Source organism: Genypterus blacodes, unplaced genomic scaffold (assembly GCF_046128005.1).
Source record: "Genypterus blacodes isolate CSIRO-AG114 ecotype Tasmania unplaced genomic scaffold, CSIRO-AGI_Gbla_v1 ptg000032l_1, whole genome shotgun sequence".
Classification (NCBI taxonomy): Eukaryota; Metazoa; Chordata; class Actinopteri; order Ophidiiformes; family Ophidiidae; genus Genypterus; species Genypterus blacodes.
Genome location: NW_027466845.1, coordinates 280,723 through 307,500, shown reverse-complemented (window position 1 = coordinate 307,500; position 26,778 = coordinate 280,723). Strand labels below are relative to the sequence as shown.

At 47.5% G+C, this 26,778-nt stretch overlaps 1 protein-coding gene across 1 annotated transcript in view; it reads left to right on the top strand.

Annotated features, from left to right (window-relative positions):
• LOC142995386 (calcium-binding protein 8-like) overlaps positions 1-26,778 on the top strand; it is a 27,870-nt gene extending 1,092 nt beyond the window's left edge. Inside the window, exons 2-6 of the mRNA XM_076146408.1 lie at positions 2,852-2,973; positions 10,022-10,165; positions 11,546-11,658; positions 24,970-25,126; positions 26,651-26,778. Of these exons, the coding sequence (XP_076002523.1) occupies positions 2,852-2,973; positions 10,022-10,165; positions 11,546-11,658; positions 24,970-25,126; positions 26,651-26,778 (664 nt within the window). The remainder of the gene's footprint in view (positions 1-2,851; positions 2,974-10,021; positions 10,166-11,545; positions 11,659-24,969; positions 25,127-26,650) is intronic.

Genomic DNA, 26,778 nt, shown 5'->3' with positions numbered 1-26,778 from the left:
CAGGAAGTCACAAAGGTCATCCCAAGGCTCGGCTACAAACTCACCATGGGGTCTTAACCCCACAGAACCAAGACCACGTCCCCCCCTCACCCATCTGGAGATGTGTTCAGGACCCTCGCCTGCTCTGAACCTCAGAATTGTGGACCTCTGCTTTGTCTTTCAGGGTCAAAGCGTTTGGATTAGTCTGGTCAGCTTTGTCTTACCCTTGAAATGTCAGAACACTTTTCTGACAAACACACACACACACACACACACAAACACACACACACACACACACACACACACACACACACACACACACACACACACACACACACATAAGTTTGGCAGTGGTAGTTGGGTAATTGGGTTCAGTTTAGCCGTGACCTCGTCTCAACACTGGACGGACCTAAATGGTCCATAACGATGCAGTAAGAGTGTGTGAGAGTGTGTAGACGGTGCAGGTGCCTTCATCTCTGAGTATGGGACTCTGGAACACACACAGACGCAGGTAGTTTACTTGAATGTGTGGTCGTCTGTGGCTGCAAGACTCCAGCGTCTCGTTCAGAGGTTAGACTGGTTCAGGTCACTTTGGATCAAGACAATCAGCTAATGGCCACAAATGAAGCGTAAAGTGTGACTTTACGGCGCCATAAAGCGTGTGGACGTATATGATGTCTCACCGCCTGCACGCGTGTAACTTTGCACATTCTTGACCTGCTCACTGAGGTCCTAACTCATTTTTATCAGCCTGTAAATCTGGAAGTTACATCTCTGGATCCAGGCCGGCCCTGGTCTGGGCTCACAGGACCTGGTGTAGCTGCAGAGACGACATCGCTCGCTCCCCGCCACATGGCTCGCTGATCCTCAAGTTTTCCAACCACTTAATCGAGTGTGAGGATGCTGAAGGTCGTCATTCGTTCGCCCGTTCATTTGTGCGTTCATCCGTCCGCCTGTTCCTTCCTTCCTTCCTTCCTTCCTTTTCCTTTCTGCTTCTCCAGTCTTCTTCTCCTTCTTCTCTTCTCACTGGAGTCACATTGTGCGGCTCATATTTGTTTAGTTCCAGGTCTAAAATCCTGAATGTAGCACATTGAGATTGAATCCCTCTTCATCTCTTCAGACAGTGATTCTTCTGCGTTCCTCCTGCTCGCTCTGTCTTGGCTGTGTTGTGACTTGTAGCCAACAGGAAGTACATTACTGTCCTGTTTGTTGTTGTTGTTGTTGTCGTCGAACGTTTCTTATGTGTTTAAGGTTCCACTTGGTTGGTCAGGCGGAGCATCTGTAATGCAGGCAAAGGTGTCAGAAGTCTGAGACTTTCCTAATCACACACACACACACACACACACTCACACACAGAAGCCCGGGTTGCACAGAATTACTTCAATCGATTTACCTCTGGCTCCATTTAAAAAAACATTTCCCGCTGTCAAAGCATTTTAAAGCTGTCGTCATTCCCGATTCTTGGATTGATTCACTGTTAGACGCACCGTGTCGTCCTCGCTGTCCCTCCTGTCGTCCCGGAGGAAGCCGCTGCAGCCGCGCTCAGGTCACCTGCTAACACGTCTCTGTGCTGTGACACACACACACACACACACACACACACCTACACACGCATGCAGACGGCTGAGAGGCGGCTGAATAATTGATGAATTAGGAAATTGAAAAGCTTGAGCTGGCTGGCGAGGAGCGGCGGTCATAAAGAGCTGCAGGCACGGCCGCAGACGTCCTGATATGCATACTTATTGAAGTGACAAACAAGAACGATGCAGCGAGCAGATTTCATTTGGTGAGTAACAAACGCCTGGCAGGAACTCGCCGTCCATTTCCTGCCCTCACACTCAGAGCTTCACTCCCATTCTGTCCACAGTCGCTCCATGAGTTTCCATGGAGCCAATAACATGCGGCCCTGTTGTATATGACTGTATAGATCCTATAGTAACACACTGCGTCTCGTGTTTACCTCTGTAAACACCTTCAGCTTCTCCTTCCTTCTTCTAATGGTTTATTGATCCTCCGCACCGGCACATCCACAGGCTCCCTGGGAGCCTAAAGTCGTTTTTGTGGCCAAAGCTCTTCAGCTCCAGCAGGCTGAATCATGAGGATGACGACGCCGCGGCAGAGTGGAACACCAAAGGCCTCAGAGCCGCTCAGGGTTCAGCTTCACTCGCCTCCTTCAGTTCTGACACGTCCACATCACATCCACGTCTCCAGGGAAACGCTGGCCCGACTCTCTCTGCACCATCAGCTCCAACTTCCCTCGTACGCCCTTCAGCTTATCGAATCATCACACACACACACACACACACACACACACACACACACACACACACGCACTAGTATTCACCTCAGCTTCACATTGAGTAGATAAGATCTTCTTGTTTTCCCCCCCAGCTGATGTCAGAATGAGGCTGAATCAGCTCCATGTCTCACTCTTCTTCATCTCGTGTCTGTTTCACTTCATACCCTTTGTGCTGCCCAGTCTGAATGCCTGAGTTTGCATGTGTGAAATGTCTGTGTTAAAGATTTAATAAAGCCTTTTCAGTTTTCCAAGGTGCCTCTGTGTGAGCGTGGAGCTAATCTAAAGTCTCCGTCCCTTAAGTCCCCAGTCAAATCTGTCTTCCTGAGTAAAAACCCTCTGAAATGTAACGAATGTCCGAAGATCAGGTACAACATCAGGTAAAGCTCCAGTAAAGCTCCTTGTTTTCCCTGAGCTCAGAGCTAATATCAGCCTAGCTCGCTACGCAGAACAGAAGCTTCCTTTCAAAGTAAAACTCTCTTTGCAGTGAAACCTGGACAGACGCGTCCTCTCTCTCCTCTCTCCTCTGTGCTGCTGTCTAAACGTGTCTCTGTCTCCGCCCCGTTGTCTCCGCAGGGACAAGATGCCGTTCCACCACGTGACGGCAGGTCTGCTCTACAAGGGGAACTACCTGAGCCGCTCGCTATCGGACAGCGACAGCGACGTGCTGGCCACCATCTCAGTGGAGGAGCTGGGCGGTGAGACGTCTCTACTTACTACCTGGCTGCTGTTTCTGCTTCACGCTCGCTCTAATGTCCATTTAAAGGGACTTGGCTGCTGAACTGCCGGCCCCTCCTCCTCTATAATTAGAGACACTTGAGTCCTGTTATGGAGAGGAGCAGGTGACATCTCCTGATCTGGAGACAGGCAGTTATGTAACAGCGTCTCTGTGTTTCCTGCTGCAGCTGCATCCACCTGTAGAAATCAAACTAGTTCAGATTTACACATTTGTTTTTAACCAGCAGCACTTGAGCAGTTTAGTTGTCAGAGTCAGATTAGAATCCAGCTGTCAGGGAGTGAATCAGAGTGAGTTGTAGAGTTTAGAGAAGGCGGGAGACGATGGCGACAGTAGATCGTCCAGAGCAAAGACGTCAGACGAGCCAAGTTGAGGATCGGCAGGCTGCTGCTTTACGCTGCAGACGTGTAAACAACGTGACTCCCAGCTGAGGAGGAGAGGCTTTCTGCCAGTCAGCACAGGACACTCACGTGACTTTGAGCCTGATCAGACGCTCGCACAGTCGGAGCTGCTCTGCAAAATATATGACATTTGGCTGCACAGGCGTCAGAGTCCTGAGGCCATATGGAGGGTTGTTCTTCAGAAAGTGCTCCTGTGGCTCTCACACTACCACCACCTTTGAGATCAACCACTCATATGCAGTATAACAGCTCTCATTATCACTCTGCCTCATACCTGCTGGTGTTCCTCATGTTGTTGATATGTTATGAAGACGCACGCTAACTTGACAACAGCTTAATTTGAAGGGTTTTTATCCCAGTTTCCTTTTCTTATCTCTCAAAAAATGACTTCTGTGGGTGTGTGGGAGGAGGTGAAGGTGTGAGGGGGCGGAGTCAGGCAGAGGGGGGAGGGGCCAGTGCCGAGCCAGCACACACACGCTGCACTCACGGCCCCGTTCATCCACCGTACCACTGACAGCCTCTGTACCTCTACACACTCTTGGTCCTGATGAATGCAGTTTATGTACAGAAACATCAGCAGAGAAATGACATCGCTGGCTGATGTTCATATATATTGGGCTCTGAACCCATTAGCTCAGGTTCTGGTCCAGCTCAGCCTCCTCAGCTGTGTGTTAACAGCTTCACAGCCGGCTCATCCATCCTGGGAATCTGTTGGCTTCCCTCTCTGGCTGTGGCTGAGCTGCCGGTGTTCATGAAGCCTTTTGTTTTGAAGTGTGTCAGAGAGTAATCACCCTCTGCCTGTAGAACACAGGCCTGATCAATAATACTCAGCCAGCGTCAGCAGGCTGCAGACAAACCAGAGACCCTCAAAATATTAATCCACTGATGTGTCATTAAGCTGCCGCGGGCAAATTGGCTGCATGGCTCACCGTAATAAGCAGCAGCTCCTGTGTGTGTGTGTGTGTGTGTGTGTGTGTGACTGGTTCCAGTGTAGTATGCTTGTATGGGCTGAATGAGTGTGTGCGTCTGTTGCAGAGGCTCGGTGTGGTGTGGAATCAGCAGAGGGCTTTTTGAGGTCAAACAAACAGTGTGACACTGACAGACTGAGCCGTGTTTCACTGGAACTCTTCACTTACATAACAGGCTTCAGACAGAGAGCAGAGGAGATACTGTCACTCTACCAAGGTGCTGCATTATACAGCTGTGATCAGGGAATATGGACATACACATCCATACATACACATACATACATACATGTCCATACATACATACATGTCCATACATACATGTCCTTACACTTCCATACATACACATACATACATACATGTCCATACATACATACATGTCCATACATACATGTCCTTACACTTCCATACATACACACCCATGCATGTCCATACATACACACCCATACATATACATACACACCCATACATATACATACACACCCATACATATACATACACGTCCATACATGTCCATTCACACATGTCTTTACATACATGTCCTTACACACACATCCATACAAACACATACATGTCCTTACACACACATCCATACAAACACATACATGTCCTTACACACACACACATCCATACATACACATACATACATACACACACGTCCATACACATACATACATACACACACGTCCATACACATCCATACATACATGCCTTTACACGTCCATACATTCTGCACGTTCCCCGTTCCTCCTTCCTCCCACATTTAAGAGTCTGATCTTCTGTATTTGTCCGGGGCCATTAAAGAGTTTGCTGCAGCAGGTGGAGCTGTCACACGCCCAGCAGTTTAGGAATCGGTCAGTGGGTGTAGCTTTAACGTCGACTGCAGGGATTTATGGAGGGAAGAACTTATGCCCTTAGGTCTCAGTGCCTGCAGAGATAATGACTTAAAGATCTGACAGTGCCGTATATTACTGCTGGAGTGATATGAGGACTGTAGCACGGAGCTTTACTGGGCCCCAACCTGGCAACGTGCAGGACATCAGGCACTTTACACAGGTTTACATATTCTTTAACATCTTTTAACAACATTTGGACATTAGTGCTTTAAGTGAGCCTCAGGGAAGAATCTGCATGAGGTCAACGTCTGTTCCATGCAGCACATTAAGTTTCCTTTAGTTTTATGCAGGTGAAATGATTCTGTGGCCTCATTCAGAAAGAAATCAGCCGGCAATGAAAATGATTCACCAGGGGAAACATTGTAATGGAACATTGAGGCAGCGGCAGATGGACGTCACCTCTGCACAGCGGCGATGGCTTCATTATGGCACAGGTTCAAGCCCGGCAGCATCTAATGCGCCCACAACTTTGTGTCCTTTGACAAGATATTGAACCTTATTGAACCCATCTCTGCCCACTCACTGTAGGTCGTTTGTTCAGTGTCAGCAAAATGCCTGGAATGCAAATGAGTTAACCTGGTGTTCTGTCCAGATTAAAGTCAGACTCTCACGTCACATCTGCACCAGAGGCAGCTTTTGACGACTTCAAAGGTGATTTATCTGACATCTTCCTCGTTTACATGTTTCTGCAGGCCTGGTTCTAATTATTGGTGTGTTTATGTTTGTAGATTCATGAGGTTTGAAAGGTTGGAGGCTCTTTGAAGTGAACTCCATCGATAATTGGAGTGATTTGTTGTGTGCAGCAAACGTTCATAGATTCTCTCAGAGGTGTTTGAGCTCTTGGTTGACTTCACCTCATCATCTTCACCAAACACATTGCACCAGACGAGACACCAGGTTACTCTACACTGTAAAGAATGTTTAGGTTTTCTCATTTTCCAGCTTTCTTTAGTTTCTTAAAGAAAGGATGGAGGAGGAACATCTGAGTTGATGGACGATGACACTCGGCAGCTTGTTTACATCTCCATTGGCAACATAAACAGCAGCTCCTCTCTGGCGGCGTTTCCCTCTCTGGGGCTTGGGATTTGGTGTCTTGGCTGCTTGGGCTCAGCAGACGAGAGCTTTGGCTACCTGCAGGGCTGCTAGTGAGGCTCTGTGTGTGCCAACGGGCCAGATGAACCTGAAGAGAGAGACGACCTGGTTTACGGGCACCCGGGGAGCTGTCCAAGGTGCTGATCCTCTCTGGTGCTACACTGCTGTTGTTGTTAGAGGTGTTGGCTCATCTCTCTATAATGTGGAGGCCATATGTTGTGTTGTTATTGTGTTTGGCTACATTTCAGTGCAGCGTTTGTAATATTCTGTCTGTCTCATCTGTGTAAATGGGGTCAGACTACGTAATGGAGATCAGATTGCTCTTGGTGTCCTCATTCCTCAGCTCCTGACTCAGGCGAGGCTTTGGGTCTCCTGGTTGATGAGCTGCTTGTGTTCCTGCCTCAGTGGAGCTCATCATGTTCACTTGTTGTTGTCGACATTGTGTCTCACCTGTCACACAGTTAACTGTGTTATATCTTGATTTGTTTGTAATTAGTGCCACAGGAAGACTGACAGAGCCCCACACACTCCACTCGACTCCACTGTGTGTGTGCGTGCGTGTGTGTGTGTGTGTGTGCGTGTGCGTGTGCGTGTGCGTGTGCGTGTGTGTGTTGTTTGGAAGGAGACCCAGAGTCAGAGCAGAGTCTCTGTGTCAGTGAGATAGTTTGTGTGTGTGTGTGTGTGTGTGTTCACAACTCTTAATGGAAAAATAGTTGTGCGTGAAATGGACTAACTGAGTCTGGATGTGTAAATCATGTGTGTGTGTTTATTCTGTTCCAACATCCTTCATACACAGCAACGTAATCAAAGAACTTCATCAGTGCAGAACTTATTCATGAAGAGCTCAGTTAAGATCATCACTCTCTCTCTCTCCCCTCTCTCTCTCTCACCCCTCTCTCTCCCCCTCTCCCTCCCTCTCCCCCCCTCTCTCTCCCTCTCCCTCTCTCTCTCTCTCTCTCTCGCTCCCCCCCCTCTCTAACTAACAATGGTAGTGTCAGTTTGCTCAGCGTGCTGTCCTCCTGCAGGCCGGGCAGTTCGTCCTCTAACATGGTCGACACACACACTCGCCGCAGCCAAACAGCTTTCACTGCTTGATCACATCACCGACAACACACACATTATTTATGGCTCCTTCAGAACAGCAGCAGCAGCATTGATCTGATGATTGCTGGTATTATTTGTTGATGGCTGCTGTAAAGTGTCAGCAGAGCCGCTTTGTTTCATGAATGAATCATGAGGAGAAGTGATGAATGCTTTCAGTCTGTGAGTAAAAAGGTCCAACAGGTGAGGAGGGGCTGCTCTTCATCGTTACAAATGAATGCAAATATACTTTAATTTGCCTTTTTATTTTTGTGTAGATGAGAGAGATCCATTTGGAATTTGGGATGTGATTGACTTAAAAAAAAACGTTTAGCTCAATTAGTCTTTTACTTTTTTCCTATTTGACCATATTTGGTCATTATGACAAGTTTGCATGCAGATATACTCACATGTCTAAAATGTGATAAAATAAGGAAATGTTTTCTTATTCTGACAAAGATTATGAATAACTTGTATTTATGTCTGATCTGCCTTTGGTCTCTCAGTCCTGGACTTTGATTTGTGGTGCCTGACGTCCTTTGTTTACATTAAGGTTTGGATTGAACACATTTCTTTTTGTCCTCTGTTCGTCTCGGCGTCTGCAGCTCAGAGGTTTAAACACGTTCTCCACACTTCAGTCTGGAATTATTCAGTGCTCAGCCGAGCGCTCATGCATGTTACACAGGCATGGTGTTCTTCAGAGATGTCACATTCCACCTCCATTTAAAAACACCAGATGCCCATCACTCTCTCTCTCTCTCTCTCTCTCTCTCTCTCTCTCCCTCTCCCTCTCTCTCTCTCTCTCTCTCTCTCTTCTTATGTATAAATATGTATTCATGGAGCCCCAGAGGAGCCTGCTGCCTCCTCCCCTGGTGACCATCTCACACACTGAGCAGCTAGTGAACCAGTTGTCGGCTCGACTGTTTTTGTCTTGTAAGAATGAGTCAGTTTGACATAAATAACACCTCAGCAGCAGCCTGACACAGATACACACACAGCTAAATCACAGAAACCTGTAAAGTGATCAGTGCACTGTGGTGATATGCAGATTGTTGCCGAGGAGGCGTGTGGTTTGTCACTCAGTGTGCATGGTGGGGTTACGGTTGGATATCGGATTTATTTGGATGCAGCACAAATACGGTGCAGGTGCCTGAACCGGTAAAGGCTTTGAAAATGTAAACAAAACCACAATATTTGTAGAATTCAGTCTGTGACTAATAACCAACATACGACCACATGTGGAGCGACACGTTCAACTGAAACAGAGAACCAAAATCTATATTTCACACAATGTGTTCTTACCCTTAACCCTCTGGGGTCTGGATGTTTCTTGTAGTTTCTTGTAGTTGCTGTAACTGTTCTCTTGGATACTTTGGTGCTCTGATCGCTATAGAAACCATCAGTGTACAAACATCCTGCACCAGCTGCAGCTGAGACCCCCTCACTTCTGCTGACTGATCTGAGCAGTTTGTATTATAGGAAGGCCTCGGTGAGTGACAGTCTAGACGCTGACCCAGTTTAGCAGCATCATGGTGACCAGGTGTTAAAAGCCAAAGTGCCACCAGCTGAATGTCTAAACCCTGGAAGCAGAGACATGTTACAGAGATCTCCATCAGATGAACTTTAATGTAAGGATCCATATGTGATGCTTAAATGTGGTCCTTAACTGCAGCACCGGTCTGCACACTGTGTGAAAACAGACAAGATGTATGTTTTGAATGTGGACTCCTACATACGTATATCACAGTAAGCACAGAAGCAAGCATATGCACAAAAATACTAAAGAATACAAAAGGACACATTTCATCATCACACAATTCCTACAACACAATAATAAATAACTGAAATAACAACAAGCTGAACATTCTTTACCTCACCTTTAAGCATACTGCTGACTCATCACACACTGAGGAGGAGAACAACAACTTATTGAAATATTAGAATCTAAAATAAGTCAAAAGAAAAAAGTGAATGGAGGGAAGAAAGACAGTGGAGCTGCAGGAAGCAGACGGCAGAGAGAAGGTGACAGCAGGTGGAGGAAATGAATCCATGGCTGGGATTGATCTTGTTAACTTGAGGCAGTCGTGCAAGAGCAATTGCGTAACACAGAGCTGAAAGCTGGGTCAGGAGGAGGAGGGGGCTGAAATGCAGAGGAAGTTTGATATGATTATATTTCTGACCATTAACTGATTAAGTTGCCAAAATGTTCACAACAGTTAAAAAGCCAATCTGCACTTCAGTCCACAGTTAAATGAAACACAGAGAATCCCTCATTCCCACTCTTAAGAAGATGGAACAATGAAGTTATTGATCCCTGTAGGGAAAGTCATCCTCTTCATCTGACTCATCCTCACTGAGCAGTGGGCAGCCACAGTGCAGCAGGTACCAACTCCTACACTCCACACACCATAGTGCCTTGGCCAAGGGCAATGGCAGGAGCAGAGCGTTCAGTCTGCACGTCTGTAGTTCAACCATCATCTGATACATAAAGGTGTTTGTGTGATTCATTAAGGGAGGAGCATGTGTGTAGGATCTGATTGGTTCTCCTGTGTGTGTGTGTGTGTGTGTGTTGGCAGAGATCCGGGAGGCGTTTAAGGTTCTGGATCGCGACGGCAACGGGTTCATATCCAAGCAGGAGCTGGGCATGGCCATGCGCTCTCTGGGGTACATGCCCAGTGAGGTGGAGCTGGCCATCATCATGCAGAGGCTAGACATGGATGGTGAGTCACACCCCTATTACGCAACACACACACACACACACACACACACACACACACACACACACACAAGCAGATCCACACACACACACACACACACAAAGACATACTGTGCGGTGCAGATTTGGTTTCCTCCCTGCAGAAACATACAGTAAACAACATGCAGCATCACATGAGCACACACACCGTGAGTCTGATGGTCAGGTGCAGACTTTAGGCTTCAGAATCCTCCTCTGTGTGATGCATCAAACGTTTCTTCATGCATGCTTTAAAACAGAATTACAAAAAAGCCTAAATGATAACAGATGTGCTGCACATTCAAACCTTTTATTGTTCACATTTCATGGTGACCTACTGATGGGAAATTAAGAGCTGAGGGTCGGAGAGACACACACACACCTCCACCCACGCATCAACCATCACTTTATGCTTCTACACGTGATGTGAGAAACTCTATCCTTCACTATGTGAGCTTGTTTTAGAGACAGAGTGTGTTTGGGAGGCGTCCCAGGTGAATGGACGCTCCACTGAGTCCTGGTCAGACCAGACTCAACCAGTGGATCTGATCCTCTGTCCAGCTGATCTCCTGAAGGTGCAGACAGGTTATTGATGGAGTTATTGAGCAGAGAAAGTCCTTCACGCAGAGGAGGAACAGTTGTTAGAGCGTCACTGCAGATCGTTTTCCTCCTGACACTAAAGGAAATCTATTAAAGTCACTTTTCTCTTTAGCAGCAGAAACCCGCCATCGTTTGTTTTCTATTTCTACTTCAATGAAGGGGAAAAGGGTTTCCACCTCACTCTGTAAAAACCTATAATCAATTCATCAATATGAAGCCATGAGTCCATCAGCACTGTGCTTCATACTGAGTGCGTCTGTGTGCAGAGAAGGAAGCTTTGATGTTGTTCAGCTGTAGCTTCGTGAAAAAGCAGCAGGCTTCCAGATGCACGTGTGAATCAATCTGTGTGACTGACAGCTGTGTGAGGCTGACAGCTGTGAGGCTGACGAGCTCCGTAACAGGATGAGAGAGGAAGACGAGCGCTCACTGTTACCGTGTCAGAGTGAAGGGATCTGCTCTTCAATTCTAAAAACATCCACTCTTCCCTTGAAGTCCAAACACATGATGTAATATGTGAATCTCTACAAATACAAACCTGCAGAAACCTCCTCCAGGCCCGCAGGCTTCAGCTGGAACATCAAACCACTCTGTCCTTGTTTACACTCACATACACATGTTCAGCTACATCTCTGCTCTCTTTCACATCAACCACAACCGCTGCTTATCAGGGCCGAGACCACATATTCCTGATGATACTCTCAGGATATGTTATCATCACGACTCAGTACCTGATACAGGACTAATCTGTCCTTTTCTTTGGTGCCAGGTGATGGACAGGTTGATTTCGAGGAGTTCATGACGATCCTTGGGCCCAAACTTCTGTCCTCTGAGGTGCGAGAAGGCTTCCTGGGGAACACGATAGACACCATCTTCTGGCAGGTAAAGTTGCTCTTCAATATAACTATCCTACTCAACAAAGTGTTATAGTATGAGAGAGAGGGAGAGAGGGAGAGAGGGAGAGAGAGATGAGGGGTGTCAGATGGCTCCGATCGTCCCACTTGGCTCGTCTCACCTTTGATCTAATACTTATCTTGACCGGAGCTTTCCCTGCTGCTTCACTCCACCATGACACGAGTCTTTAGAGGAACACCTCACATCTGAGTGAACGAGCTGCCAGACCGGTGGTTCCCTGCAGTAATGACCTTGGCTTCCTTGGCTTGTGCAGCGGAGCCACTGGCCTGAAAAAAAGCCTCTTTCCTCTCACCCAGGCAGCCCGAGCCGCCTGATGAGCCCGGCTGGAGTTTGTTCCTCCTGCACGAACCCTCGCGTCCTAGGCGGGGAATTAACGAGCGGTGCAAGCAGCAGCAGGAAACATCTCGTCGGCTGGCTTCTGTCTGTGATTTAGTGGGAAAATAATGTGCAGTGTAATCTTGATTCATCATGATTATTCCTCCAAGCTCACAACAGATGATTAGTGGCTGCAGGGATCACACTTTCACGCTCACTTTGCTCCGTTAGTAGGCAGTGATGGATGACTCACTCATTCATCTAGTTAGTATTCTGTCACCGTCCTGTTTGGATTCAGCTGAACTGCAGATTTGTCATGGAGTGGCTTCAGTGTTTGAGCTTGTATCTTGGTGATAAGTATCTCTGCCCTGCTCTCCGTTTGAAAGTGTTGCCCTCTTAGCTTTGTTTTGGATTCTGTCCTTTATTTCACACACACACACTCACACATCAGCATGAGACACACGTACCTGCCTACACACTCACAGTATGAGACTCACTTACCAGAGAGCGGCCAACGTTTGTGTTTTGCAGTCTGTGTGTATCTAAAGACAGTACCTAAAATATCCCTGTGTTCACTCAGTGTGCACAGTGGTGCTAGTGCAAGGGAAGCTGGAAGTGGATCAGCATATAAGGTTTCATATTAGACCCCCAGTGTGCGTACCGGCCCTTTAACAGCCGCTCAGTGAAGACATGAACGATCATTCAGTGTAACTCCAGTGTGACAATGGAATAATGGAAATGATTTTAGCGACGCATACATGGAGACAAATAACACAATCTGCACAGAGGCCCGTCCAACAGCTCCACAAACACTGAATTAACCATAAACCGTCAGTGAGGACAGCTCATGCTGCTGGAACATTATGGCTCCAAACTCACAAACTACACGAGAAATGAGCCGCACGGACGGAAAAGGACTTTATTTAGTTTCAACGTGACAGAAGATGCAGTATTTTTGTCATGCTTCAGTAGTGTTAGTATTTGGCATGATAGTGCTTGTGTGGTCAGAAAAAAACAAATAAAAAACAAGCACAAAGAAAGAATAGATGACCCAGAATGGAGCCCTGAGGAGCTCCAGAAGAGCTAAAGAGCTACAGAGCAGCTCCAGTGTGTGATTCAAATGATAATGAGAGGTTTGTTTGTCCACTAATAAGACTCAATTTATTACAGAGACCAACACTAGAGGAGGATTCATTTTATTTTGTTATTGTTTTGCAAAGCTGTTAAATTTGTGTTTGTCAGCACAACATTCCTGCAAAATCTGTAGAGGCCAGTTTGTCTCATAACGATGCATTTTAATGAACTAGAATCTGCCAGAGAATTCAAGTGACCACATCACATCGAGGTCAATCAATAACAACGACGATCTCCCATGTTTCCTGTTTCCTGTTGCTCCCTGTGCTTGGTCTGACTCTCTTCATCCTCTGAGCAGCTCCGTCCTCTCTGTGCTGAGAAATCTTCCTCCTTCCACTAATGTCAGGCAAAGTGTTGAGTTCCTACCAGCTGGAGTGACTGGATGGTGATTCACTCGCTGTCACACACTCGCTCACACTCTTCCTACTCGCTCCTATCTGCTGTGGGACAGTTTGTTAACGTATGAGTGTATCCTGTATGGATGTATACTCTCTATCCCCCTGACAGCTTCATCCTATGAGGGGGACGGTGAAGCTGGGGGTCATGATTTGTCTCAGTCATAACTCGCTGTCTAATGTTGTTCTCCTTCAAATATACGAGGTGATTTCAGGACGAGCAGAAGTCTTTATTGTGTTGTATATATCACAATATGTTCTCTAGTTACTAAAAGATCTGTTTGTTTCTCTCTCTTTCCTCACTGTGGAACCTCTGATCTTCCTCCCTCACAGCGTTCCCAGATGAGACCTAACATGGCGGTACCTTACATCAGGACAGAATCAATTATGTTAGACGAGTTTGATTATATTTAGATTAGTTACAGCAGGATGTCAGGGGAAACAAACAGGCTGCCGTGTTTGGACTGGTGCTTTGATCCGTGTTGTCTCATCTTATCTGGAGTTGTTTGTTCGGTGGATGAGTGAGATTCATCAACATCAGCCTCCTGCGTCTGTACCAAACTCCTGCAGAGTGTGTGTGGACTTTAAATGAAGGCGCTGCTGTTGTTGCAGCAGAGTAGCGTTGTGTGTCGGCTCAGAGGTGTGTTGTCCTGCGGAGCCCGGCTGTGTCTGTTGTGACGCAGGTTGCTTGTAGTTCGCTCGGTCGGGCTTTGCAAGGAGCCTCCCCGTGCTTCGCGGCGTTCCCGGGAAGCCTGGTCGATCCAAACTGGGAGACAAAAGGGGGAAAGAATCCTGGAAATAATGAGAAATAGAAAGAAGTTATCTGTTTTTCTGTAATGGAGTTAAATGCCAACATGTTGAATCCCTCCTCTCAACTTTGGAGACCGGCTTGAGATCTCCAGTAACATTAAAGCTTCTAAGTCTTTCTCCTAATTTGCCCTCCTGGAGGCGCCTGAGTAATAAAACACGCTGACACACTGATGAACACTTTGCCTAGTGAATTGTTTTTAACACCATCATTTACTGAAGGCGTTTTAAACGTATGCTCTGCTTTAAGTGCCTGACCCCAGCCTGCCACACTCATCAGTCACACACAGAGCAGCAGGACGTCTCATTCTACACACAACAACAAGCAACAACTCACATGTTTACACCTGAATAATTCATCGTATAAACACTTTCAGCCTGCGGTTGGAAGTAAGGATCAATAAGCTGTAGGTAAAGGGACAGTTGGTTACTTTTTCTGGAAGAATTTGCTCAAATTCTCGCTACATCCTGATAGGAATCTAACGTGAATGTTGTCAGGCCTCCATAGCGCCCCCTACTGATGGAATCCCATATGGAAAAACAACATTTTTCACAGGGAAATCGCAGCCCAAACCCGTGGAAAGTCTCCTGGTGAAGCTCTTTATTTTGGAGCTGAACTTGGATTACAGGGCAACAACATCTTCTCTGTGTGCGTTGCCAGAGAGGCATTCTGGGTAACACAACTCAGGAACTGAAATAGATGAGGCGGGCTGAGGAGGAGGAGTGTGGGCTCCTGTTATCAGGCTGATGCTTCCTCTCTAAACGTCCAGGCAAAGCTGCATCGTGCTTCCACCAAGACTAGTTTGCGTCTGACGCTTGGACGTCCCTCACAGCTGTGAACTCAAACTCTGCGTCTAGTCCGGCCAAGCCTGGAGACGCAGACTCGGCCATTTCCTCATTATTCCGCAGCTAAGTGAGGAAGAGGCCGGCGCGCTTGTTGCTGAGCTTGACTCCACTGACAGGCGGGGGAGGAGGTGACAGATTATGGGGTGCGTAGCGTTTGACACAACAGCAGGAGTGAGATGATTTTAGATCTGACGCAGGCTTTGAATGAGACACCTCACTGCAGCCTGAAGGACCCGCTCTCCTGATCTGTCACTCAGCTTAATGTCTGACTTCCTGCCGGATCAATCAGCTTCTTTATTTCCTTTCCTTGGATTTCCTGCAAGGCAGAGAAGCGTAATAGATCTGACTGCTGTGGATCCTTCTGCTTCTGCTCCGGTGGTCTTTGCTGTGTTTAGCCCCGGATAAGAGAAACTGAATGTTCAGAGCTCAGATCAGCCCGGTGACCTCAGTGTGAACGTCTCAGACTGTAAGGAATTGGTTAGTGAGACTTCTTACACCAGAGGAGAGATGATGTCATCCATTTGGATAGCTGGCTTGTAAACATCTGGCCTGGAATTCAGCTGGAAATTAAATCGGCATTAATATTGGTTCCGCCTCATCCAGCCAGTCCACCTTAAGACACAGACAGTGACTTTGGTTTGCGTGTTGTTATTCTATTCTGAACCCAACATAAACTCCATGTGCTTCTATTGTTCTGTGTGTGTGTGTAATAATTCCTATCGCAGAAATGTCACCAAATCCGAATCCTCCCCTGGGAACAGCTGGTTTGGGCCTAATGAGCGGGGTGGAGGGCTGGATAGGGTTTGGGGGGGTGTGAGGCTCCTCTTCTCTTCTTCTCTGTCCTCTGGGGTGGAGGAGAGGAGGAGAGGAGGAGGAGAGGAGGCGAGTGTGAGCTCTAATGAGCACTTTCTCACTTCCCTCCACTTCCAAACTGCACACTCAGCACTATTACTTATTAGTTTGGGTCGGCGTGTGGAAACTAAACTTGTGACATTTCCAATAAGTAAAGTTTGGAGGAGTTGGGTGTCACATTGCTCTCCTGACTAATCCTCCCCTTGTTTTCAGCCTTGTCCCTCATTTAAGAGCATTAACTGAGATTCACTATCGCCACTTTTAATGTCCTATTACTGTATAAATGTTTAAACTGCATATAAAGTGAGTGTGTGAGTGTGTATGGCCTCTGGGTCACGTAGAGTCCACACCTCCATCATCAGAAGCTCCTCCTTCATTCATCTTCATCTCCTTCATGTCAGGACACAGTTTTGGATTCTTAATGACGTTGAAACAACTCAGCTCGTAATGAATAAAACATCAGCGGCACACTGATGATTGTTTTCCTGGCCGGCTCATATCTGCGTCGGCCCGGCGCTCGGAGCAGAGAGAGAGAGAGAGAGAGAGAGAGTTAATCATGTGATCTGAGCTTGTTTCACAGCGTACATGCGGGACATTTAACAACATCTAATGCTCCGGTGTCACTCATAACTCTGCTGCAGGGGAAGTGGCAGGTCGTTTCCACGAGGTGTTAAATATTAAGATTACATGCTGGAGTTCCTCTGCTGCTTAATGCTCAGTCCTCCATCTTAGGTTGATCGTAAACACTGAGGGCCGCAATCACAGAGCAGAGCGGCTCGGTCACCACTCACTTCTGTTTACTTCTCTTTTGAGTCTTCTCTCTGTGAAATGGCTTTGGCGTCTCGATCAATCGTCTCTGCAACCACAGCCAAGACAGCCGTCTCCGCCCCAAGAGTCTGTCCCGTCTTAAACTTAACGCATCATCTGCTTCGTCATGGGACAGTGATGGACGGCGTGCAGGAAGCCGCCGCAGTGTCGGTCACAACGCCAGGCAGCGACAGATCCAGATCCTGAACACGCTCCACGTCTGTCGTATCGCCTGAGGAGCCCACATCGTGTCGGCATGCAGACTTTAGTCCAACGTCACGTGGGTTCATCAGCCAATAGCGGCGCTTTCAGGCAGACACACAAAATGTCGTTGAAATGGAGACGAGGCGAGCAAAGTGGTACCACGCCGCTCCATCCTCCCCTTTGTCCCGTGGCCTGCTGGGTTTTAGTGTTTGTTACGTGTGGTAATGTGTGTGTTGCCTTGGTGGTTGTGAGTCATTGTGTCATCAGGTAGCTCGAGGCACCAGCTGCTCGTAGACGTAATAGCTGCCGCTTTATCTCCATGGTAACACACCTTGCAGCCGATCAGACTGATGGATATAAAGGTGACATATGCGACGTCACTTTTCTGGTGACAAATGAAAAGATGTGATTAAAATCAGCGTCCGTACGGGGAAGCGGCTGATCAAACGCTCATATCTGTCTCTTTTAATTGGCCACAGTGATTTAGATGCAGCTGCAGCGCTCCAAATCGCCTCAGTAAATTGCTGAAATTCATGTGAAAACGCTCCCAGATGAACCGCAGACTGTCACTGAATCTGCTCCCAGCAAGTAAATGAGGACAACCTGCACGTCTGCGCTCCTCCTGGATGAGCCTGACTGAGAAGAAAAGGAAAGATTAAGGAACGCAGGAGTTTGGCTGGATGCCCGACTGAAGCCCGTGAGCCGTTTAAGAGGCTTTACTTTGCTGAACTACAATGCAAAGTACAACATGTGACTGACAGCTTTGCACTGCAGTAAGAAGCGACCAATCACAGAGCTCAGAACTCAAACCCAAACTCTAGAAGGAATCTGTGAATACCTGAGATGGTTTAAGTGATTTACCTTTGGGTTCTGGAGCCGTCTGGGATCAAGTTAGTGTCTCAAGATCCAGATTCAAGATCCAGATTCCTTTATTTGTCGTTTTAATGCTCCACATAAAAACTAAATTGGGTTTCACAGATCCACCAATAAGTAGTTAGGTGCAAGACAGAAGACTGTAAAGTTATAAGCTAATAAATAAGAGCACTACTAAACTAAGATTAGGCTCAAATAGAGTGGGCAACAAAACCAGGTCGTGAAATCGGAATCAGAAATCCAATGAAAGTGAGCGATGCTCCGTGTTCGGCTCCTCAATTTCAAAAGCAACTTCCCAACCGACCAAAACACTCAAGCAACCTGCAGCCCACAGCCTCATCAGAGCCGTACGACATCAACCTCCCGCTGTCCCTGGAGGGCCCTCTGCGTGCTGGGGGGGCTTTTGTCTCTGATGTGCGCCCGCTGCTCCACTGAAGGCTTCGTGGAGGATGTAGACACAGTGCGAGGGCGCGGCTCACCAGCTCCCCCGCTGGGAGGGAAGAGGCCCCACAACAATCATGATGTTTTTGTCAGCCCAGGCCTTGAATAGCAACGAGGGTGGCACAGAGACGTGACATTATATGGCTACTCAGCACACACACACACACACACACACACACACACACACACACACACACACACACACACACACAGACACACACACACACACCTCCCATCCTTTTTTCTCTTTCACCCATATTTCTTTATCACGTTTTGAAAAAGTCTGACCCAGTGATGGTGTTCGTCCAATTTCTTCTTCCTCCAGTGTGTGTGTGTGTGTGTGTGTGTGTGTGTGTGTGTGTGTGTGTGTGTGTGTGTGTGTGTGTGTGTGTGTGTGTGTGTGTGTGTGTGTGTCTGTGTCTCTGTGTGTGTGTGTGTGTGTGTGTGTGTGTGTGTGTGTGTGTGTGTGTGTGTGTGTGTGTGTCATTTCCAGCGGATTATTGAAGTGATAATGATTGAATTTCTCCGCACGGTGCCAAGTGTAACGACGCGGCGGTGCCAGCAAAGAGCAGCGTTCTGATCCCTGCCCAGAGGCGACAGAGCGCCACGCCAGCAAAACACCAGCAAGCTCACTTTAGTGTTACACTTTATCAGGGTGTTAGGTTCTTCATATTCTAGCTATTTCATGTTCATTCCTCTTATATTTTAGTTTAGGTTTCAAGGTAGTTATACATTAAATATTTCTATTCAGGTTCGTATCGTATCATTGTGCTCAACTTAGACCTGGTGTCCTCATGTGTGGCTACATGCTACATGTGAACACAAACAGTATAACACAGTATAACAGGTCTAAGTTCAGCACAATACACACTCTTTACTCTGTTTTGTTTTATACTCATTAGGTCCCATTAATCACAGATAGCAAAGAGGAATTACAAATGCATATCAAATAAATGTCCGTGTCTCAGGAGGTTGAAGAAATGTTCCCGGAAACTGGAATTAGTGTTTCTATGTGAGAGCAAATTTAAATGAGCAAGCATCCAGTTTATATGTGTATATGCTAAGATATGTAAATGATCATGTAGTGTGTTTGAGCCGTCTCAGCGTTCATTTATCAGGATTCAGAGAGAGGAAACAGGAAACTCAGTGCTGTGGGATCATCTGGTCCGGGTGCAGGAGGAAGAGTCTCTACGTGTTTAAAATAGCTCCAAGTAATGAGCGGAGCATATCAAGAGGCTGGAGCTGAGGAGGAGTGAGACCCTGAGCGAGGATGCAGAATACTGTGTGTGTGTGTGTGTGTGTGTGTAAATGGAGTCCGTCTGTGCTGAGAGAGAGGGCAGAGCGGCCCAGAGTTACAGAGCAGAGGGAAATGCCGACCTTGTTTGCTTCACTCTGCATCGTCTCCTGCTGAGATGAAAGGAGAAGACGGGAGGAAATGAGGAATGAAACCTTCTCTCTCTCCTTCGTCGTTCTTCTTCTATCCTCCTCCTCGTCCTCCTCTCTGTGGAGGTCGTGGCCTGGATTCTTCCTCAGTTTCTCCATCTATCCTCGCCTCCCCGCACCTTCCTCCTCCTCCTCCTCCTCCTCCTCCTCCTCCTCCTCCTCTTCTCTGTGGCTTTAATCACAGTCACCTCAGCTCCCTCAGTGATTCTCCTCATTACAGCTCTTTCTCAAGCAGCCCTCAGCTCAGATTCTCCTCACAGCTACTTAACTTAAACACACACACACACACACACACACACACACACACACACACACACACACACACACACACACCGGTGGGCCTCTTGTGGTCTCCAGTGTCCAGCATTTTAATAATGTTTCTGTCCATCAAACTAAACGGCTGGACTCCATCACGCCGACACGCTGGATTCAGAGCTCTGCTTCTTCATTCTACTTGCGATGAACAGAAAACCTTCAGATGCATCAACTACATGTTCCAGCCCTCATCTTCTTCACAGACCCACACCCCCCATGATCCTGTGTGTCATTTCCTCCCCAACATGAGGAACAAGACGGTGTAATCACCTCCTGGTCCACTTTCTTCCCTCTGGCTTACATTCTCTCTGCCTGTGTCCACTTTGGGTCTGATTGGAGAGAAGATGTGACTCAGGCTCAGACTTCTTATGATGCAGAAGCTGCCTCTCTTCAGGTTTCATCATCGTTAGGTGGAATACTTTTAGGTCCTCAAGATTTAATAGAATGCAAAACCATTTGAAAGATTCCAATTCTCCGATGTGTCTCAGTCTCTCTCTCTTCTTCCTCTCTCCTTCGCTGTCTTCCTCTTCTCTTTGTCATTCCAGCTCAGTAAAAGTCATGAATTACAACGTATCCACTCATTTCCTCTAATGAGGGTCTCTGCCCCCCGGACGGCTCCTCCTCCTCTCCTCTGCTCCCCTCCAGGGGTTAATGGGAGTAATTACTTCTTGATTCTTCATACTAACAGTAATTGGCTATTGATAGGCATCTGTTGGCTGGCGGCAGCTTCCTCTGTGTCCTCACCTCCTCGCCTTGCCTCTCAGTTAAGGCCTCTGTCCTTTAAAGGAGCATTTAGCCACTGAAGCGAATGAAACGTGAGCGTAAAGTGAGCCGTGACTCTAGAGAGGCTGTTTGATGTAAAAAGAATAGATTTCCCTCAAGCAGCCGCACACTGTTAAGTACCGATTGAGCAATTTGCTTTAAGTGAACATCTGTGTTCCGACTCTCTGTGCAGAAGACTCAAAATGAAAGCGTTGGTATGACGGCGTAGTGAGTCGACTCTCTCTCTGGGATGTTGAGCTGCTTGAGCTTTAACGTGAAGTCCGACCTCTTTAGGAATCTGCAAACAGTGGAGTAACACAACATTCCTGTACTGAGGTGGGATGCAGGAGATTCCCAGAGACAGGGATGAGGAGGAGAGGAAGAGGAAGAGAAATCCTGCAGCTGTCAGTCTCTTAACTTCACCATCAGTCATATACAGGCTGGGAAGATAACGTACCTGATCCCCGCTTCGTCACCAGGCACCGTTTATATCAACCTGCAGTGCATCAGCCGCCGTTCAACCAAGGCTGCTTTAATTAGCTTCTTTCCTTCAGTAGGATGTGCTGACATGCTCATCATATCTTTATCTGAATCCATAAATTGACTTCCAGCGTTTGCCACCGGAGGAATCGCCGCCCGGCTTGTCAATCACATCTCAGGTTGCTGTGTGGGAGGAGATCTGGAGGCCGGATCCAATTCCTATCTGCGATTCCACCCACAACACAAGCTGCTTTAAGATGAAAGAAGACACAGAGAGAAATGCTCCTCAGATAGCAGAGAGCAGAGAGCAGAGAGCGCCTGTCTGAGTCTGACTGATGATGTGATGTCATTTTGATTTGATGATGATGATCCGAAGGTCAGGAGCTGCACTGATGATCATTATGATGATTCTTGGACATGATTAGGTACAAAATCATTCATTCCTCTGAGCAAACGATCCAAATATCCCTCACAAGCCGCCTAGATGACATCCTGCTGGGACAAACTGGAGATTAAATGCTACATTAATCAAAATGGGGTCGAGAAAAGGAGTTTAGAATAATTCCTCTGAGACCTGAACGCAGCACAGGAATCAATCTGTCTCATCAGCGCCCCCGGTGGCCAATGTTTCAGCTTTAAATCACTCTTTGCTTGTTGCGATTCCCGTTTTGTTCTCCCTTTTCTCTTCATGAATCTCGTGGCTCTTGTCAGCTGTGTGTCCTCGTGGTCACGGCGACATACAGTCACTCTGCTCTGAAGCCAGCGAGCCTTTCTGAGGGACTGACCCGCCGCTTAAGAGCAGCGATCAATAGAGAGTCCCAGCGTTCAGTTTAACAACAACAGAAGGTCGGACACAGACGTTAAGCACAGATACAAGAGGACATAAAGAACAATCAACAACAACAACAAGAAGTGTGTGTGTGTGTGACCTCAGCTCAGATACAAAATCCAAATGCATTACAGCATTGTGTGTGTGTGTGTGTGTGTGTGTGTGTGTGTGTGTGTGTGTGTGTGTGTCTGTGTGTCGGTGCTGAACCTAGCAGATGGATGGATGTTGATTCTTGGCTCCTCCTCTCGGCGCCTGTGTGAGCGAGCAGCTGAAGGCGTCGCCCCTCTGGTTCACGGTGTCACGGCGGCGGCAGCAGCCAGTCCAACTCGCTCCCCGGGTGACTCGCCTTCCTCGTCTGAGCGGCGAATCTGCTGCTTTGAGGCGTGGAAGGAGTCACGCCATCAGACGCGTCACACTCTAACGGTTTAGCTGAAGGAGGCGTGGTCTTAGCAACACTAAGAGGAGGTCAGACACGTAACACACACACACGCTACATGTGAGCAGGTGCAGTTTGGTCCAAATGCAGTTAATGATTCAAGAAGCAGCTCCGAGCCTGCAGCTTTGATGCAGGTCAAAGGTCAGCGGTTTGTCCTCGGGTCCTTCCTTTTAGCTCTTGCGTGACATTTCCACTTCCTCCCTCTCAGCACCTCCAGCCTGTAAAACAATCTGTATGGAGATTTACTCCGCAGCACATTTCCTCTCCGATCACGGGGTCGCGTCTCTTTTCTTCAGAGCGATCGGTTATAAAACTGTGGGTCCAGGGAATAAGCTTCGCCTGAGTCACTTTAAGTCCGGCGGCGTCGCTCTTCTCGTCTCTCTCCAGCCTCCCGTAAAGGTCGTTTACGGTCTGAGCCACGGGCGAAGCAGTGAGACGAGGAAGCGGCTCTGATGTATCTGCTGTCTCTTGGTGTCTCCCGGTGACGGCGTTGTTTAGGAGCAGAGAGGTCGTTTAAAGGTCAGACGGACACGAGTGGGACGCATGACCTGTCATTTTCTCTCACACCTCTCTGCTCTACACACACACACCTTGATGCGGAGCAGGAATTAGTGGGTGAATATGAGGTTGGGCCTCCTCCGGGCTGCACGGGGACCACCGGTGTAACACAGACGGGAGTTGTTAAACCTTTGGTGCATTTGACAGCAGCCTACTGTGTCTGTTTGCTTTATAACTCATAAATAAACAAACCCAGGTGTTTCATTGTTCTGTTACAGACTTCACTTCCTCCTTCCGTCTTTCTCAAATCAAACACTTGGCAAACAAGAGACGGGACGGAACAATGACCCCTAAATTTAATTAGCTTCCTTAATGAATGTGAATGGACTCAGATTAGCGTCGGAGACTCGACTGAGCGACTCAGATAACAAACGTCAAAAAGTGTGATTCAAGCGTCTGTGTGATTTATGCAGTGATTTATATCATCAGCACTGGCAGGAAGCCGTGTGTGTGTGTGTGTGCGTGCGTATACATCATCCCTGCAGTGGAATATGAATATTAAAGACACGCGGGCATATAGGAAGGCTGCACTCTGAGGGACTGACAGCATTCACACACTCCTCACATCCGGACTGGCAATATAAAAATATGAGAGAATGTCGGGATGGGATGATTTTAATCAGGCTGAATTATGACAAACTTCTCTCTCATGGCCACAAAATCAAATTAAATCTGTGTGTGTGTGTGTGTGTGTGTGTGTGTGTGGAGCTGCTGCAGAGTGGGCGTCTGCTCTGTGGGAGCAAAGCCAACAGCTCAGCAAAGCACAAAGCACCTCTGTAGACCTGCAAATCAGCTCCACTTAGGCCCCAGGATTTAAGGAAGAAGGAAGAAACAAGGAGCCGGAAAAGCTCTGATGTGACGCAGGGAGGAGAGATAGGAGACAGGATTTGAGATTTTGCCTTTCAGGGTGATGACGGTAACTAACTTAGAGCCAAAGTGTGTGAGGAGAGACTCTTCCTCTTATCAACGTTCAGATTTGCCAGAAAACATTTGTGTCACAATCTCAGTTAGAGATCACAAAGCAACAAATTCCCTCGTTTCCACTTCCTGTTCCATCATCACAGACGTGTAGGGAGGCAGATATGTCCTCAGGTTCAACCTGCTGCTCTTCTCTCCTCTTTGACTCTTTAACTCCTTCTCCCTTTGGCTCGAAGCTTGTTTACTTATATTAGCCACATAAATGGAGTATAAATGAAATCCCCAGGTTTCTAAATCACTTCCTGTCATGTGGAGCGATGGAGCCAATCAGAGGCCAGCAGGTCTCTGCATGTTTACAATTCCTCAAACAAACAAATCCACTCCCACGCTGCGACAGATCGACTCTGGAAGCAGAAACTTTCCTCAAACTTCCTCCTTATCAAATGTTCAAGCTGACCGACGGATCAATCAGACTCTTATTGGGCCGCGTTCCATTTCATTAGGGTTTGATTAAAGCGTCTGCATCAGAGGTGGAGAACATGTGGCCTGATTACACGCTGATTCATGAATTTGAGTTCCTTTTCCATTACTCACTGCAGCTTTACACACTTTTTATGCAGATTGTTGGCAGGGAGACACACACACACACACACACACACACACACACACACACACTCTTCAGAGCCGATTTATGCTACACAGCTCAGAGCCATGATGCAATGGGCTTTAATATCCCTGATTTAACTGAAGTCTGCTGCTGCTGCTGCTGTGGAAACACACACACACACACACACATGGCTGCACACCGTGCACAAGCGTTTCTGAACCCTCACCTCTCTCCCCTCTCTCTCTTCCTCCTGCAGTTCGACATGCAGAGGATCACCCTGGAGGAGCTCAAACACATCCTGTTCTACGCCTTCCGTGACCACCTGACCATGAAGGACATCGAGAACATCATCATCAACGAGGAAGAGAGCCTGAAGGAAAACTCTGGGAACTGTCAGACAGAGTTTGAGGGAGGTGAGTGATGGTCCCCGAGCCTCCTGATGTGAGGGCGTCCAGAGTGTGTGTGTGGGAGTGTGAGTGTGTGTGTGTGAGAGAAAGAGACACACGCCGTCAGGAAGGATTTGAGCCTCCTCCATCCAGAGCCCCAGCCTGGACCACCTGCTGATTTATTGATACTTTGTGCAGACGGAGGACATCAGCAACCTGGCACAATGTTTCTGTTCTCTACGTATGAAAACAGGAAACAAATGTCTGCATTCATTCTGTTTACTTTACTGTTAAAGCTGAATAGAAACTGAAAACAACATTTAAACAACCGACTCTCATCTCTGCCCAGTAAGCATCCCCGGTGTGTTAGTCACATCTGCTGTGTGTGTGTGTGTGTGTGTGTGTGTGTGTGTGTGTGTGTGTGTGTGTGTGTGTGTGTGTGTGTGTGTGTGTGTGTGTGAATGACATGCAGTACTATGTGGTGTGTGCAATTGCTGCATGCAGTGTGTGATCTGCATCTCCACACACACACACACACACACACACCATCTGCTCGTGAAGCCGGCGTGATGATGAACATGGATCGGATCATGTTTGGATCAGGGGTCTTCAATCTGTGTGTGTGTGTGGAGCAATTACAGCACCACATGTTTACCTTCTGCCACATGTTTGATGGCGTCTCACCAGCGCAGGATCCACACACACACACACACACACGCACACACACACACCTTAGTGCAGTCTGTCCTGGTGACACATGTTTTGTCCCGGTGTGATTCATGGCATGTTCCCTGCCTCATGCCTCTGTAGTCCTCATGCTGTGTGTGTGTGTGTGCTGATATATGAGGCAGCATGAGACGGACCTGATCTCCCCCGACTTCACTTCAGCCTGTAATCAATACAGCGTGGAGCCCAAAGCAGCCGTTTAAAGAGCGGCGCCGCTGATCCGCAGCTCCCCAGGTGCTGATTCACTGCTGAACAAATGTCAGCAGCAGCAGCAGCAGCAGTGTGTGTGAGTGTGAGTGTGGAGGCCGCGCCCCCGTCCTGTGGCACCCAGAGCAGCACGGGAGGAAATCAGCTCTGATCTGTGAGTGTCGACGCCCCTGCGGTCCCAGCAGGCGACTCTGGCTCCCTGAGACGGGGTTGTGCAAGTTCAAGCACGACATCGTCAGACATCAGACTGCATTTATAAACAGATGTATCTGACTGGGACAGATGCTCAGCAAACATGAGGGAACTGCACCAGCTGGGCTTGTGGGCGGAGCCAAACTCACATATTTAATTCAGAGATTCTAGAATTTCAGTGAAAAGAAGAAGAAGTAGAAGAACTTTTGTCTTACATTTGGGTCTAGAGGGATCTTTAAATGTTGGAGTGTTTTACTCGTCACCTTGTCTTATATAAATGTTATAAAAAGCTATAAAGGCTTTGAAACTAAATGTGCAGTAAAATGGGGTTTTGTTGAATTTGCAATGAATTCCACCACAAAAACTGGAAGGACTTTTATAACTAAGCCATTTTATTTTCCTCTTCTTCTCCTGTCTCTTTTCCAGTTCACCCTTCGAAGAAGAACCGCCAAACCTGCGTGAGGAAGAGCCTCATCTGCGCCTTTGCCATGGCCTTCATCATCAGCGTCATGCTCATTGCAGCCAATCAGATGCTGAGGAACGGTATGGAATAA